The sequence below is a fragment of the Pristis pectinata genome, chromosome 9 (assembly GCF_009764475.1).
Source record: "Pristis pectinata isolate sPriPec2 chromosome 9, sPriPec2.1.pri, whole genome shotgun sequence".
NCBI lineage: Eukaryota > Metazoa > Chordata > Chondrichthyes > Rhinopristiformes > Pristidae > Pristis > Pristis pectinata.
This window is the reverse complement of record NC_067413.1, coordinates 37,098,130-37,116,447: the sequence shown is the minus strand read 5'-3', so window position 1 is coordinate 37,116,447 and position 18,318 is coordinate 37,098,130. Positions and strand designations below refer to the sequence as shown.

Sequence of the window (18,318 nt, the reverse complement as noted above, 5' to 3'; positions counted from 1 at the left end):
ATATCCCATTATGCTGCTGCTTTGTAGTTGACACAAAGGCTTTAGGGTGTCAGAAGTCTTTCTTCAAGATGCCCAGCTCTGATCTGCTTTTGTATGTGGCTGGTCCAGTTTCTGGTCTGTAGTGAACCCCTAATTATTGATGGTGGAGGACTCAGTGATGGTAATGCCATTGAATTTCAAAAGCAGGTGATTGTACTGCTGTTGTAGTGGCATTCCCCAGCACTATTGTGGTGCAAATGTTACCTGCCACTTATCAGTCCATGCCTAACTGTTGTCTAGGTCTTACTGCATGTAGACATAGCTCCATTTTCTGAGGAGTTGTGAATGGAATTGAATGTTGTGAAATCAAGTGACATAATCATTAGCGAACATCCCCACAACTAACCTTGTGATTAAAGAAATTTCATTGATGAAGCAGCTGAAGATGGTTGGGCTTGGACAGTGTGCTGAGAAACTTGCTGGAATGATTGACTTCCAACAAGCATAACCATCTTCCTTTGTGAAAGGTATGACTTCAGCCACTGGGGTGTTTTCCCATTGATACCGATTGACATCAGTTTAAGAGTTTCTTGATGTCACAGTAAGTCAAATGCTGACTTAATGTCAAGGCACTCGCTCTAGTCTCACCTCTAGGATCCATGTTTAGATCAAGGCCGTAGTGAGGTCTGGAATCAATTGGTCTTGGTGAAACCCAAGCTAGGCATCAGTGAGCAGGTTATTGGTGAGTAAGTACTACTTGGCAGCACTGTCATTGACAGCTTCCATCACTTGGCTGATGATTGAGTACATGCCCCTGTCTGTATCAGTGATGCTGAGGAGGAGATGGTTGAGAGCTTCAAGCTCCTTGGTAAAACTATCACCAATAGCTTATTCTAGTCCAACCACAGATGCTACGGCCAAGAAAACTCACCAGCACTTCTACTTCCTCAGAAGGCTAAGGAAATTCATCATGTTTCCGATGACCCTTACAAATTTTTATAGATGCACCATAGAAAGCAACCAATCCGGATGCATCGCAGCTCGGTATGGCAACTGCTCTGCCGAAGACTGCAAGAAATTGCAGAGTCATGAATACAGCCCAGTCTATCATGAAAACCAGCCTCCCCTCCATTGACTCTGTCTACACTTCCTGCTGCCTCGGGAAAGTAGCCAATGTAATCAACCCTCCCATTCTCTCTTCTTCCTCTTCCATCAGGCAGAAGATTCAAAAGCTTGAAAACACATACCACCAGGCTCAAGGACACCCTCTAGCCTGCTGTTATAAGACTCCTGAACAGACTTCTTGTACAATAACGATGAACTCTCGATCTCTCAGTGTATCTCGTCATGGCCCTTGCACTTTGTCAGTCTATCTGCACTGCACTTTCTCTGTAACTGTAAAACTATATTCTGCATTCTGTTATAGCTTGGTACATGTGACAATAATAAACTGATTACCAATTAAACTGATTTGCTGGTAATTAATCATTAGTACTTGTTACATACCTGAGCAACTTTCCCCATTGTTGCATAGAGCTCGTCAAAAGACACAGCTAGCTCTAGAGTGCAGGTCTTCAATACTACAGATGGGATATTGTCTGGCCCTGTAGCCAATGAATTTAGCATTGACTTTACTCCTGGCCAGGACAGATGACAAATCAATTTAACAAATCAGTTAATCCTGCTGGTGTGTATTCTGTAGGAGTCATGGAACAATTTTATCACTTGATTGCTGACTTGTTTCAAAGTGGAAGGCCATTGAAAATAACTCCATTAACAGCGGTCTGCCACCACTAAATACCAGGCCTACCTCTCAACAGCAATTTTAATTTGTTTTTGCAACATTACAGCAGTTCCTTGATGGACATTTTGTCTAGGTAAACAAAATGGCTTAAATTGGCTCAAATTATCGAGCAGTGACAATTCACAATTTGGAGCAATTTGTGGCATAGAAGTTTGTATCTTTTTCACACTATTGGTAGTGTGTGCTTTTGACTTGCAGTTAGTTTGCCAGTAAATTCTGGACAATCAAGATTATTTTATGCCCTATTCAATGCAACATCAGATTTGAAGTGGCAGGCGAGTATTATGCACGTCAACATATGTGGACTAGGATGAATGGAACAGGTTATTTAACAAGGACTCTCTGTGAGATACTGGTTTCCGTTGGTTAACACAAGATTTGAAGGCCAAGTTTAATTTGAGTTGTACTGAAATAATACAAATCTGTAAATTGATATTAAAGGACCTGAATCATTAGGATTCTAGCCTAGACTGTATGTTACCTCTGATGGTATACAATTGTATCTTGTAATCCATGCTTGGTGTGCAAGCTTAATAAATCATAATGGGAAAAGTAGTACTTTTCAACAGAACATGTCAGGTTGTGAAGCTGCTTATTTTAATTAATTAAGGTTTAAGATGTCGGGGGTCTACTCTGTTCATGCCCAGTGCAGTGCCTGCATTGACACCCTACCTAAAATTTACCAATTTGGGGATCAACTGGGGACCTTTCTGGTACTGAACCTACACATCACTTCACATATTGCTCTCATCCACAGAGAGGTTGAGAAATCTTGGATAACCACTGGATTTTTATAAACGAGACATGCAAGAGCTCTTAAATATATAAAAGGATTTAATTGGCTGAATGTAAAGAATATGCTTCTGCTTGAAACCTAATAAATCCAGTTGTAAATTAAGGAGAAACTTCCTTGATTTACTACAATGGTTAGAATGTGGAACTTGCGTCCATAAGGAAAAGGTAAAGTGGGTGTCATAGGTCCATTTAAGGAAAGATGGGAAAACAAAAAGAGGAAATGAAATAGAGGACTGTTGGTGGGATGAAATGAAGATCCCGCTGCAACTGGATCCTCGATTTTTTTTCTGACCAACAGACCACAATCAGTGAGTATAGACAGTAACACTTCCAGCACGATTATTCTCAACACTGGTGCCCCACAACGCTGCATCCTCAGCCCTCTACTCCCTATACACTCATGACTGCATGGACAGATTCTGCTCCAACTCCATATACAAGTTTGCAGATGATACCACTGTAGTAGACCATATCTCAAATAACAATGAGTCAGAGTACAAGAAGAAGATAGCTTAGTGACAAGGTGTCATGACAACAACCTTTTCTTCATTGTCAGCAAAACAAAAGAGCTGGTCATTGACTTCAGGAAAGGGGGTGATGTACATGGACCTGTCTACATCAATGGTGCTGAGGTCGAGAGGGTTGAGAGCTTCAAGTTCCTTGGAGTGAACATAATCAGTAGCCTGTCCTGGCCCAACCACGTAGACACCACGGACGAGAAAGATCACCAGTGCCTCTAGTTCCTCAGGAGGCTAAAGAAATTTGGCACGTCCCCTTTGACACACCAACTTTTATCGATGCACCAGAGAAAGCATCATATCTGGATGAATCATGGCTTGATATGACAACTGCTCTGCCCGGGACTGCAAGAAACTGCAGAGAGTTGTGGACACAGCCCAGCACATCATGGAAACCAGCCTCCCCTCTATGAACTCTGTCTATACCTTTCGCTGCCTTGGTGAAGCAGCCAGCATAATCAAAGACCCCATCCACCCGAGTCATTCTCTCTTCTTCCCTCCCATCAGGCAGAAGATACAGGAGCCTGAGGGCACACACCACCAGGCTCAAGGACTGCTATCCCACTGTGATAAGACTATTGAACCGTTCCCTTAAACGATGAGATGGACTCTTGACCTCACAATCTACCTTGTTATGTCCTTGCACCTTATTGTCTCCCTGTAATGCACTTCCCTGCAGCTGTGACACTTTACTCTGTATTCTGTTATTGTTTTTACCCTGTACTACCTCAGTGAACTGTGTAATAAACTGATCTGTATGAATGATATGCAAAACAAGTTTTTCACTGTACCTCGGTACAAGTGACAATAATAAACCAACACCAATACCAAGAAGGCTGGCAGGTGGTTTGTGTACAGCATAGACACTGGCATAGAGCAGTTAATGCTGTGGTAGGAAGAAACTGAGTCGTCTTGGGGATAAGCTGTAAATAGCCATCCAGTTGATGGCTAAGTGGAGGCAAATAGGGAGGGATAACGTGGTCCTTTGTTCGTAAAACCCATCAAATTTGCTCTGATGGTGAGAATTTGCATACAGGTCCCTCTGACGTATCTTCTTCCTGAACTGTGGCTTCCTGTCCACCATAGTAAGCGGAGCCCTTGACTACATCTCGTCTATTTTGGCACCTCTGCTCTCACATTCTCGCTTCCTGGACAGAGCAAGGATAGAATTCTCCTGGTCATCACCTACCACCCATGAGTCTCCACAGTCAATGGATTGCCTTTCTCAATTTCTGCCACCTTCAAAGAGATTCCACCACCACACACATGTTCCCTTCCCTTCCCCTCCCCACCCCTCCCCTTTCAACATTTCAAGGGGGCCATTCTGTTCACGACTCCCTAATCTGTTCTTATCGCTCCCCTTCTTACAGCATTTTCCCATGCAACTGCAGGAGATGCAACATCCATCTTTTCACTTCTTCCCTTCCTACCATCTAGGGACCCAAAGAGTCCTTCCAGGTGAAGCAGCAATTTACTTGCACTTCTTCCATTCCACTGTTCTGCATTTAGTGTTCACATTGTGGTCTCTACACTGGAGAAACCATTGGGTTACGGCTTTGTGGAGCATTGTTCAAGCTCAGGGTCTACAATAACAGCCCTGAACTTCCTGTTACCTGCCATTTTAATTCTCCATGCCAATTCCCCATCCCTGCCCCCCCACCCCCACAATCTGTCTGCTACTCTGTTATTACAGGCCCATTGTAAACTTGAGCAATAGTGCTTCATCTTCTGTCGAAGCATGCTGCAGCCTTCTTGACTGTATTGAATTTTGGAACTTAAGTTACTTCACTTTCTCTGTATTAGGTCATCCATATGTGATATTGGCTCCATTTTTCTCTCTCCATTAGCACAACCTGACTTATAGGGCATATCCTGCACTCTGTATTTCAAAAATGTTACATTCCTTTGGTTGTATTTGTACTCTCTAACTGACCTCATTTCATGGGATTGATGGAAAAAGGTCATGTTCTGTCACCCTGATTGCCCTCATTCACACATCAACCAAATATCCCCTGGGGAAACACTGGCCTCATCCTCTCAGAGATATTCCCTTTGTTCAATCCGTCTCCTCCCCTTCCTCCCTGCAACTTAATAACTTATTTCCTCTCCTCCCTAGCTCTGACAAAGGATCTTTGACCTAAAATGGTAACTCTGATGAAAATCTGAAATAAAAATAGAAAATGCTAGAGAGATGCTGCAGGTCAGACAGCATCTGTAGAAAGAGAAACAGAGTTAACATCTTGGATTGAAGGCCCTTTGTCAGAACTTCTTTGTCAGAATGCATGAAACTTTATTTCTAGAGTGATAAATCATCTTGCTTCAATAGTCTTCCATCACAGGTGTGGCTGTTCACTGATGATTGCTCAGTGTTCAATTTCATTGGCAACTCAGAAAATGAAGCAGCCCATGCCTGCATAGAGCAGGACAGTGACACCATTTAAACCTGCACTAATAAGTGGCAGTTAACTTTTAGTGCCACATAGATGCCAAGCAATGATCATGACCAGCAAGACAGCCCCTAACCACCTCCCCTTGATATTCAATGACATCACCATCACTGAGTCCACCACCATCAATTTCTTGGAGATCACCATTGACTCAAAATCAAGTGCTGTGGCAATACTCTAGCTGTAAGTGCAGATCGGAGGCTGTGTATCCTGCAACAAGTAACTCTCCTGACTCCATGAAGCCTTTCCACCATCAACTCAGGAGTGTGGTGGAATGCTTTCCAGTTACCTGGAAGAGTGCAGCTCCAACACCAGTCAAGAAGCTTGACATCATCCAGACAAAATGGCTTGTTCGATTGGGAATCTATCCACCACCTTAAACACTCATTCCAACCATGACCTACACACCCTGGCTGCAGTGTTTACCATCTACAGAATGCACTGGAGTTACTTGCCTAGACTACTCCAATAGCACCTCTTAACCAGTGATTCTACCACTTGAACAGGCTAGGGCACTAGGTTCGTGGGAACTTTACATGCTCCCCTCCAAGTTCCACACCACTCTGACTAGGAGCATGCTTGACTTTTGCTTACTTATTTGCATGGTTTTGTAAATTCGCAGTCAGCTCCTTCGTGGATGTAAGTATTTTGAGGAATGTAACAGGACAACATAACAGGAGCAAATTAACAGCCAAAGCTTTTTACTGCACCTGGTTATCTCTGGTTCCCTTATACTATCCGGACTAAATAAACAAGCTATTTAAAATGGGACAACAAACACCCTCACCATACACTGCAGCTGGTAGCAAGTGGCTACCACTGAAGTAGCAAACATCAGAGTCACTAGCACAATATGTGATCGTAGTAGTTGTAGTATCAATATTGAATTTGTTAACAGTGTTGTATTATTTATTACACCACATACATCCTGTATGTAGTACGTAAAAATGGTAATCATAGTTTTTGGGATTTGGGGCGATTTTTGGAATACAAACCCTGTGAGAGTTGAGGGTTTACTGCATTACCATTCCTTCATCATGGCTGGGTCTAAATCTCAGAACTGCCTACCTGACAACACTCTAGGAGTATCTTTACCAGAATGATTGCAGCAGTTCAAGAGTGTGGCTGATCACCACTTTCTCTAAGGCAACTGGGGATGGACAATAACTGCTGGCTTTGTTGATGATGTTAAATAGAAAAACATGCAGGACTTGTTGGCATAATGGTTTAAAGTTGGCAGCATTGATGCATTTGAGGGAAGGCATGTTGCGCATGAGGAAGAGGGTAATAGAGGCCCAAATTACCTATTTTTATGTCATTAATTCTGTGTAATTCTATGAAAGTGTGCTATTTCATTTAAATATATATTTCTAATTAACCATTTAAAAGAACTTGTACAGTTTGAAGTGCGAATCTAATATGTTCTTTACTTAAGGTTTGGAAGGTACTTTGAGCCACCCCTCTTGTTACAAAGTATTATCATGATCATTACCATGTTAGTGATGTTGAAGCTATGTACAGCTGTCCGAATGACCAATGAACTCACGACACGACGCCGTGCCTTTTCAGGTTAGTGTCAATCTAATGGAACAGAGGTACCCATGTTTGTTTTATCACAGAAAATTTATTTATGTAAAAAATCAAGAGAACCATTTCAATGAAAGTAACAATTTAAATAAGCTTATAACAATTTTATTATGTTTAAATGAGTTTTGTAACTTTAGTTCCTGATTCCATAATGACTTAATCGCTCTTTGGGTGGGGAGGAATTGGTTTTGAAAAAAATGCTTTGTCTGATGGTGGCTTATCTAGTTTATCCTTGTATTTTAAAAAAGTGAACAAACTTGCTGTGAGGTCATTGGACTTTTAAATTGGCCAAATATCTTCACTGAACTGCCAAGGCAAGGAAAGTAAGAGGCTTTATTATTGAACTTCATCTTCCAGCACATCCCACTGCTGGTTGAAATCATTCTCATCTCAGTTATCCCTAATCCCCTATAGCTAATCAAATATATTTGTATTATTGACCATATGCATTGCATTCTTTTTTTAAATAAGCAACAGGAGGAAATTCAGCCTGACCTTGGCTAATGAGGTAAATATGTTGCCAACTTCTCAGCATCTAATTCTATGCACCCAACTTATTGACATTTGAGGGAAGGAGGAGGAGGGTAATGCTGATATTTGAGGCTAAACAAAAGATGTGTTGTTTTAACAGAAGGGCGTGCCTCCTACTGGTATGTTTTAAATATTAATATAAATGTATCACTCCATTGTAATTGTGCAAATTACACATTCTACAATTTTTAATTACGTTGAATAGAATCCTGGATTCTAATGGTTAATATAAATCATCAGTTATCTCGGTGCTCTGCTTATCAATGTTTCAGATGTGTACAGCTTTAAGTGGTAGGCGGCAATAAAATTGACTTGTTAAAATAATTCTGGATACAGATAAATATGTACTTTGCACCAGTGTTTATAATGTTGCACCTAACTGCTAATTGTTTCCCAGGAGATGGTTTGGTACAAAACCCTGTTATTTTTCAGAAAGATAGTCTATCAACATTTGGTTTAATGGCATTAAGTTATTACTTCCTCAGACTGAATTTTATCTGTTGTAACATCTGGACAATATTCCAACTTATAATGAGGCACAGATTTAAAAAGGGAGGAGTTGGGAATACGGCTGAATGTTGAACAGACTATGGTCTCTGTATTGAGTGAGATTGATCTTAATTCAAGTGTTTACATACAGAAACCAAAAAGGGAGGTGGGGAAATGAAATAGTCTAAGTTAATTAATATTTTCCGCTGGTGTTCTGTCCTCTGGGAACTCAGTGATTTGTACGTCTCCCTATATACTATGTTTCCATATGTCCTCTACTCAACAGTGTACCTAGGAGATGAGTAGCTTTATGTTTAATTCTACCAATGGGGAATGGTATAATTTTATCTGATCTTGTTCTTGCTGGATCTAAGTGTATATATATTTGCTCGTGGGATTTTTGAATGATAATCAGGAGCCCTTTCTGAATCCTTCTGAAGAAATTCCGTTGAAGGCCATATGTGGCACCCTACAGTTTAGCTAGCTCTTGACTAATCAACTTTGTCTGTATGACTTTGCATCATACCACAAACATTGACTTGATGGGAAATCCCAATATTTATGCATAAAGTCCAAGTGAAGTACAGGGTTGGTGTCCCAAATAGGCATTGCCTGAGAATAACTGGAGGATGTCCTATATCTGTTGAATTGGATAAATAGCCTTTGGACATTTTATATTAGTTAAGAAAAGGTTGTCTGTTAATATTAAACAAAAATCATCTGAATGTGTGCAACATGGAAGTGGTCTCAATTTAAGCTCCTAATATTTTACTTTTAGCTTAATGGCCAGGTTCAGTGCTGCTTTGTACTTTTGCTAAAGTACCTTTGATCTTTTGTTGAAAGAAATGGTGCATTTTCTTCCCAGAAAATTTTAGTTTTCATCCTGACTGTGCTAAACATGTTGGCTGCTTACTCTAAGTGTTCTCAGTTTTGTAAAACAACACAATACAGGAGCTATATCATGAAGACTCAATTATTAAAGCCAATTACAGATTTAAAGAGGGGAAATAATAAATCCTGGTCTTGGGGAGGGGTGGGGGTGGTGGAGAAAGCATGGGCTGAAAAGGTTAACATTCAGACATTCTTTACTAACATCTCCTACTAACATCTCTGCTTTGCCAACAAAGTAGCACTGTGCAATGGTCACTGAAAAATGCTGGGCTGAATCAAAAAATCAACTTGCTTCTTGTTCTCTTTTCTTTTGGGCTATTGGTCTATCATAACAGACAGTAAAGATGAAGAAATCAAAACTCCTAGGAAGTTCTTTCTGGGTATGTATACACCCATGTAGCATGCAATTACCCACAATTCATTTTATAGTCTCACTCTGACCCTTGCATTTTTCCAGTTTAATTTTGTTCTGTTGAATGCATGTTTATCTTGGTGTGGGTTAAGACTTGACCTGCGCAGCATCTTTTCATTGGAAGGGAGTGTTTGCACATGTCAAAATAAAATGGGAGGGGTTGGGTAGTTCTGAGCATATCAAAGCCTTGAATATACTTGTCATTTTGATCAGGAAATATTGAACATGTAAATGTACAACTTAATTTTATCCTATTCTATGCGAAGGATTTGCGCAGTCCAAGGCCTTAATTCATTGAGAACATTAAGAAAAGTAGGTATACCTATTAAGTCTCAGCCAAAACTGATGAGTGTATTTAAAATAAATGGCTAAATTTGTATTACATCTGGGCATAATAGCAAGTAAAAGTCTTTTAAATTAACATAGTATACGAGTTCCTAATTGTGTTGCCATACTTCAGCTGTGCAGAGTTAATTAATATCTGAGATCTTTAAATTTTACAATTGTAGCTCCAAAGAACTTTTTTTTAACATTATTCTGCAAGCATTCTCGTATTCCAGATGAGTGTCAGGGTTTTTCTTTGACAAAAGGCTTGAAAGATTTCTGTTCCTTACCTTCAGACAGAACATGGTCTCTTGCCATGCTATGCCTGCTGCATGATTGAGGCTGGCAAGTTGGTGTGCAAGTCCAAGTCACTAATAAAGAGACTTTACTGTCCAAGTCTACATATTGGCATAGAACAGTCTTTTAATTGATTTGTACTTGGGATTTAGCATTTGAATGCTTAACACAGGAGCATGAAATTATCTTATTTTAATAGCATTATTGGCCACGTTTTTAAAAAAACTGATTGCAGCAGCAAAATAATTTCACTTGAGCATATTAAGTATCTTACAACATCTTCTTAAAACTTAAAATCCTTTAACTTTAAGGAGATGTTAAATATCCTGATGCTTCTGTTTATGAATGACCTCCAGAAATTTTTAAACCAGGATTAGTAAATTTAGAAGTACATAATCAAGACTTGTTACCTCTGATGAGATTGTTCTACAAAACTTTGTAGTTTGATAAGGAGTTTTAGGACAACTCGTGGACATTTGTTTATGTTGGCTGATTTTGTTACCACTCCCTATCCTAGTTTAAAAGTTCAATAATCCATGGGGAATTTCAGGTTGCATCTTCCAACTTTTTTAACCAAAATGCATATCATACCACGTCCAGTCATTGCGGGAACTAATCTGCATTGCCAGCAGGAATAACTGCTTTAGCAATAATCTGGTTCGTTAAGCCTTTCATGGGTTTTCATAGACCACATTTAATCAGGTTGTAGAGTTCACTGACCTTGCTACAAAGAAGTGTTACTGGAACAACATGTATTTTAGGCAGCAATGTAGTAATGTTGTTTTGATGATGTGAGTTCACAAAAATTTGTATTCTGATAAAGCTCATCAAGAAATAATATATTGCAGAAGCTGGACATCTGAAATAAAGCTAGAAACTATTGGAAATAAATAGCATCTGTGAAGAGAGAAGTTTTTAGACTTTTGGGCCAATGATCTTCTGTCAGAGCTGGGAAAAGCTAAACAACTTTTAAGATACAAAGAGAGGAGGAGAGGAGAGGAAGATGGCTGTGATAGGGTGAGAGTGGGAGAGAGTAAATGATGAGAATATAGTGTAAGTTGATGAGGCACTAATGGAAGAGGTGAGGGTACAAAAAGTCAGAATGAAGACACAAGAGACTGTAGATGCTGGAATCTGGAGCAACAAATGATGCTGGAAGAACTCAGCAGGTCAGGCAGCTTCTATTAAGGGAAATTAGACAGTCGACTTTTTGGATTGAGACCCTTCATCTGGACTGATATAGAATATCAGTTGTATTCTATCCTGATAGCTATAAGATAATATTTTTAAATCCCTAATTTACTGCTGGAACTTAACAATGGGAGCAAAATGTTGAATTGATTTGAAGCTGACCTCCACGTTGTGAAAATTGTAGGGTGGTTTTCATTTCAAATGTTTCATAAGATTTCCACCTTGTGGTGTGGTGTCAAGTTGTTCCAGCAAAAAGTTGTCTCTTTTTTAGTGCATGTGGAATGTAGAAAATAAATCATAAATGTGCTAAGGCAGATTTTGTTTTTTCATTTAATCTCTGAAGGAAGATTTCTTGGTGTTTGTAGAATGGAGAAAATAAACCATTAATGTGCTATGTTAGATTCTGTTTCCTCTCATTTACTCTCCAAAGGAAGAGTTCTTGAAAGTTTTGCCCCTTCCCAAAGGCAAAAATGAGCTCTGTCAGATATTGCATGTTGCATCGTTCATTCCTGACCACTGGCCTGCCTTGTACGGGATCTGTTTCCAGCACCATGTGGACCATCCTGTGCAGGCAGGCTGATGCTTAGTCTGGGAGGAAAATGGGTCATTCCTTTGCTTTTGATGGTAACCAGTTACAAAGGTAGAGTCTGCTCAGCCTTTCACCTGGGATACGGTGCTTGGCCTAATTTAACATGATTCTTAATGTTGCCAGACCTGCTGGTTATTCCCAACGTTTTTTGTGATTAATTCAGCTAAGCTGTTGGTATCAGTTTATTATTGTAACATGCACCGAGATACAGTGAAAGGATTTTGATTTGCGTGCCATCCAGACAGATCATGCCATACATAATTACATCAAAGTAGTAAAGAGAAAACCGAATGCAGAATATAGTTTTGAAGTCACAGAGAAAGCACAGTGCAGGTAGACAAATAAAGTGCAAGGGCTACAACAAGGTAGGTAGGAGTTCAAGAGTTCATCGTTTAGTGTATGAGAGGTCTGTTCAAGAGTCTGATAACAGTGGGATAGAATATGTCCTTGTGTCTGGTGGTTCATGCTTTCAGGTGACATGCAATCCTGATATTTGACATAAATGGTATAATTAATCTGAAGAAGTATGTAATTTCTTTTAGTCTCAGTCTGATCCATACCATTGAAAAGCATAAGATTTAATCATAGTACAATACATAGCATATGCATATTCCCACTCATAGGAGTGTAGGAAGAATTAATAATGGACCATAAATCTTTGTCTTTCAAATGTGGGAGTTTTGTGTTCTGTGCCACTTTTGGTAAAATACACATTAGTCTTGCCTAACTTAAGCATAACTGGATAGAATGTAGAGATCTTTAACTGTTTAAATAATGGTAGATTTAGTTTTTGCCTGATATTATGACTTTTGTAAATAAAAGGTAATTTTGTAAATAAAAGGTAATAAGGTTTTGGTCCTGTAGGTGTCAGTGTTTGATAATGATTATAATAAATCCTAAAACATTGTATAACTTTTAAACATGCTGCAAATATAAACACCGCTGAAAATTCATCGGTTTAGATTAATAAATATCTGACTCATTATTATTTTGGGTAGTTGTTCAGAAAAGATGTGCAATATTGCTTACCGTAATATTTAAAATGCCAGTGATCACCAGACCTAGGTGTAGGCATACACCTAGTAACTTCAGGCTTTTTGCAGTTCTGTATATTGGCCCTTCTTGCAGCATGAGGCACATTCTTTCAATTAACTGCAGAGGAGAAAATGAGAAGAAACTAGACTGAATAGAACTTACTTTCAAGGTAAAATACTACCTTCAATTTTGTAGCTTTTCCATTTAAAAAAAATCTTTGCAGATGTTTCAATTATTCACAACTGTTTGAGGTTTACCATGCAATGTTTTAGACCTTAAGTGCAGTCGCTACCCTTTTTGGTTTGTTTGGACTACAATGTGGTTTTAAGGCAGAGTTCTCCTGAAAATATTTTATACTTTACAGTAGGAATGCATTCGCTGCCCTCCTTAGTTCCAGTTGGACTGTAAACTGGTTAAAAGTACCATGCAGGATTCTACTGAATATCTTTAATAGTTCCAATGATTGAGGAAAAACAGTAGGTATTGCCTTGATTTCTGCCTTTCAGGTACTTCTGATATCTGAAAATGGATAGGTAGGAACCACGCAGATTTTCAAGTTGGACAAGGAGAAGTAAATTATTCATACTTGCTGGGATTGGCTCCTATTCAAATGGAAATAAAAGGCCTAATGTTTGCTTGAGATCCTCCACTTTTCCCTGAGGTAATCAACACTGCTTAGAAAAAAATTTAGTACTACTTTAGTTGGATGATAGTATTACATATATTAATTGGGTTCTTGCAAAATTTTAGAGTCATATGGAACGGAAACCAGCCCTTTGCACCAACCATCAACGATCCATTTACACTAAACATTAACTCATACCATTTTTTACTGTCTCCACATTCACATCAACTCCCCTCAGATTGTACCACTAACCTACACACTCAGGGAAATTTACAGTGACCAGTTAACTATCTTTGCTCACATATCTTTGGAATGTGGGAGGAAAATTCCACACAGGAGTTTCTTCATTTTAAAGTTAGGAACTGGACAAAAACAGAATATCGCAACTACTGGAAATCTGAAACAAAGCAGGAAATGCCAGAAAACACAGCAGTTTGGACAGCACCTATGAAGAGAGTGAAATAGAGTTAAAGTTTCATGTTGATGACCTTTCATCAGAACTGAGAAAAAGTAGAGCTAAATAATTTTGGAGATTTAGTAAGGAAGAAAAGAATAAAAGGGAAGGTCCTATAGGATAGATTTAAAATGTTGCAGAATCTGTCCATCCTGCTGGTTATTTCCAACATCTTTAGTTTTTATTCCTGAAGTTGAAAAGACACTTGTAAACTACTACGAAAACATTTGTTTACATTTATAACATCCTATCAGTGACAAGGAGAATGAAGCCTGACTTGTAATTAACTCTGTGGCTGGAGAATACTGGGGGCAATTTAACTGTGGTTCACATAGGCTAATTCTATAGAGATCAGACTCCAGTCCCTTTACAGCTATGTGCATATCGTTTACTCCAACTTGGTTTTTATTGGCATCCTAATTAAACTCACTTAGTGTGGCAAGGAGAACCTTATTTTTGCCGATGTTCAAGCATAATTCACTCTAAATGGAGTTGTCAAAATCCAGGCATTAAAGGGAAACTGTTTAAAACTTTATTTAAAGGGATAGACAGAAATATTTAATTTTTAATGTAATTTCTACTTTATCCAATACGTACATCTAATTTGCAGCTGTTGAGTCTTTGAATCTAATTTATTTTATTTCTGGAATTATGTTTTATAAATTGGCCATATTGGAATTTTCAACAATAATAAAAATAATTGTTACTTCTTATCATAGAAAAAGTTCTGCAGGCAAAATTGAAATTGGTTTATTGTTGTCATTTGTACCGAGGTACAGTGAAAAACTGTCTTGCATACCATTCATACAGATCAATTCATTACACAGTGCATTGAGGTAGTACAAGGTAAAAACAATGCAGAATAAAGCGTAACAGCTACAAGGAAAGTGCAGTGCAGGTAGACAATAAGATGCAAGGTCATAACAAAGTTGATTGTGAGGTCAAGAGTCCATCTTACTGTACCAGGGAACCATTCAATAGTCTTATAACAGTGGAATCGAAGCTGTCCTTGAGCCTGGTGATATGTGCTTTCAAGCTTTTGTACCTTCTGCCCAATGGGAGAGGGGAGAAGAGCGAGTGAAACTTGTCTAAGAGGTCTGCAGTACAGGATATTCCTCTATAGCATTTGACAAGCCAATATTGTCTTACCCACAGCTACCTTAGGCCAACCTCACACTTTCATTCTTCAAGCAATCCAGGATAAAAACTGTGATTAGGAGCTTCCAAGTGTGGGTGAATGACACCTGCCAAAATGTCACCAATAAATCTGAGTGCTCTAGAGCACCTGTATAATAATTGAAATTAGCCTCAGGTTTTAGATATGATAGCTCAGCAGGAAGACCATTACAGAGCTGGTTCCTAGGATTACAGCTTCAACCACGAAGACACAAGAAAATAGGAGCAGGGGTAGGCCACTTGGCCCCTTGAGCCTGCCCTACCATTTCAATATGATCATGGCTGATCTGTGCTTGCCTCAGTTCTTCTGTGCCAGATCCCCATAACCCTCAATTCCTTGATTTCTTTTCCCCACATATTTATGTATCTTAAATGTATCTAATGTTCTGGCCTCCATCATCCTCGGGGGGTAGGGAGGAGGGGAGGGGGGGCAGAGAATTCCAGAGATTCATTCCCCTCTGAAAGAAGTAGTTTCTATGCACCTCAGTTTTAAATGACTGGCCCCCATATTCTGTCACTTTGTTTGTGACTTTCCTACTAGTGAAAACATCTCAACATCTACCCAGTCTAGCCCCCTTAGGATCTTGTATGCTTGAATTCTGCTAAATTCCAAGGAATACAGACCCAAACTGTCTAGCATCTCTTAATAGAGCAACCATCACATCCCAGGAATTAGCCTGGTGCATTTCCTTTGGACTGCCTCTAATGCTAATGTATTCCTTTTTAGGTAAGAGGGCCAAAACTGTGCATAATATTCCTGGTGTGGCCTCAACTACAACCTGTACAACAAAACCTCCTTATTCTTAAAATCCGTTCTCTTCACAATAAAAGCCAACATGCCATTTGCCTACTTAACTACTTGCAGGATCCGTATGCTAAGTTTTTGTGATTTATACACTAAAACACCTAAATCCCTTTGAAATTTGCAGTCTCTCTCCATTCATATAATAATCTACCTTTTGAGTCCATTTACTGAAGTGCATGGCCCTTCACTTTTCCACATGAAACTCCATTTGCCAGGTTTTTTCCCTATTACTCAGTCTTTCTATATCCCAGTGCAGAATCATAATGTCCTCATCACAATATGTCCTTCCACCTATTTTCGTGTCATGTGCAAACTTGGAGACTTTACATTTCATTCGCTCTTCCAAGTCACTAATGCACTAGAGCATTTTGGAGCAAGGCTACTACACATTGAATTTGGATATTAAATCAAATTCTTTCAGAACTAACATAGAGATCACATGTCTTGGCCAAATCATTGCTTATACATATCATGTGGAGGACTGATACTCTAGTCGTCGTAGGCAGTTCCTTTCTACCTCCTTGGTGTCCTGTGCCTTAGCTGTGCAATGAGGTGGGCATGGCAAGTTATCTTCTGGTGTACATCAGGAAGCCTTACTATGCAGACTATAATAGATGTGCTGTTTGTGTGGTTATATACATACACCTGAGGGAGGTAACATTATCGGTGATAACTGGGTTGGAGGTGCACAACATCATTTATTCTTCCTTGCTGCTCTCAACTATCATTGAATGTGATCCCAATTATCCCAGATCCAGGAAAATCAATTTAAAGAAAAACCCACAATTAATTAAAAAAACACTTTCAATTATCATCACTAACATAGACAGGGAGCGAGAGGGAATTATAATGGTTATTAAGCCTAATAGATTGCACAAGAAACCAAGAAGGATTAAGTATGTCTCCATAAACAGTGCTAATTCATAGTTTATCTCGGTGTGAATTAACGATGGTGTCTTACAATATTGCTGCAAATGAGCTGATTCATTAGTGTTTGTAATAGATTCTAGGATCTTAGGCATAAACGGGACATAGGTTAAATTTAGTGGTCGGTGTGTGGTGATGATCAGGAGACTATAGAGGGATTTGTACTTTTCAGATGACTACCTGTTTGAATGGAGTGCTGTCCCCTGGTTCAGGCCAGTCCAAGCAGATGTTATTCTTGGTAATGTTGTTGCAGAGCATAGGCATTAAATTTTTGAAACTTGTCTAAGAAGCATTGGCTCTGAATATGCACTTAGCAACAAAGCAATGATGTAACTGCTGGATTCTTAGCGTCCTACAAAGATCTTGTGTTCACTGTGGCAAAATCTTTAGTAAAAGGCAAAAGATTTATATGGTCTGAAAAGAAACCAGAGTTCTTGTTTTCCAACAGAGGTTATGGTTGGGCATCAATTCAAGGGGACCATTGGCATGTAGTAGCTGTCATGTCATCATGCAGGTGAAGCATCCAATTCCATTGACAAATTATCTGTGTTCCAGAAAGAAATAAAGCAAGTTTTAATTAACATCCATTTCAGAGAGCAATAAATAAAGGATTTTGTGTTGCTTCCTAGTGAGAGCCGAAGCTAGCTTTCAAATTCCAAAAAGCCTTTGATATGCTTGCTTTATAGATTCAATACTAGCTTAATGTGCAGAATCAGTGAACAAATAGAAAATGGGTATGATTAGGATAGAAGCTGAAATATTCCTAAGGCATAAAGAAATTAAATCAAAATGTATTTGAAATATCCTTTTTGTGGAAATATTGACATTCTATTCCATAAAATTATTAATACAATTAGACAGCTGACTATGCCTAGCTGAAGTCGTTAACGCCACAGCACTGCAAATTGGAATAGCAATGTTATGCGTGGGTGTAAAGTGGTAGGCTCCAAAGCTGCTTCTCTAATAGAATTGATTGCTCTGTGTTGTGGAGTGTACTTCCACCGGTATAATATTCCAAAAGCGCAAGTATACCTGCATCCTGTAGGCATAACTTTTTGAGAAACAGATTTGGTAAAGATTGTGGGACTTGTGGAGAATCATCCTGACATTAATGCCTCCAGCATCTGCCCAGTTGTGGAAGATTGTAAGCACATAAAGCATTCACAACTTTGCAACTTCTCTGTGGAAAGAAAGAACAGAGCAATAGATGAAGTTATGTTCATTTTCAGATGTAACCCCTTCTCTCGCCAGATTATGTCATGCTCTTTTTTTTCCAGAATGTCTACGTTGGCCAAAATTACAATGTTAAAGTACCAAAATGCCTTCAGGATTTTATGTTACTTCCTAATGAATTTAGTTTTCCATTTCCAATAAGCCTCTAATAAGAGCATAGACTCAATACTTAACCTAATGTGCAGAGTCAGTGAACAAATAACAATGAA

General features: G+C 39.0%; 1 protein-coding gene across 2 annotated transcripts in view; it reads left to right on the top strand.

The window, feature by feature from the left end:
- The window catches only part of LOC127574586 (solute carrier family 66 member 2), a 42,006-nt gene that overhangs the window by 9,384 nt on the left and 14,304 nt on the right, over positions 1 to 18,318 (top strand). The window contains exons 3-4 of one of the 2 annotated variants that reach the window (XM_052023703.1): positions 6,979 to 7,112; positions 9,377 to 9,421. In XM_052023703.1, the coding sequence (XP_051879663.1) occupies positions 6,979 to 7,112; positions 9,377 to 9,421 (179 nt within the window). The remainder of the gene's footprint in view (positions 1 to 6,978; positions 7,113 to 9,376; positions 9,422 to 18,318) is intronic. The other variant, XM_052023704.1, reaches the window with a different exon arrangement.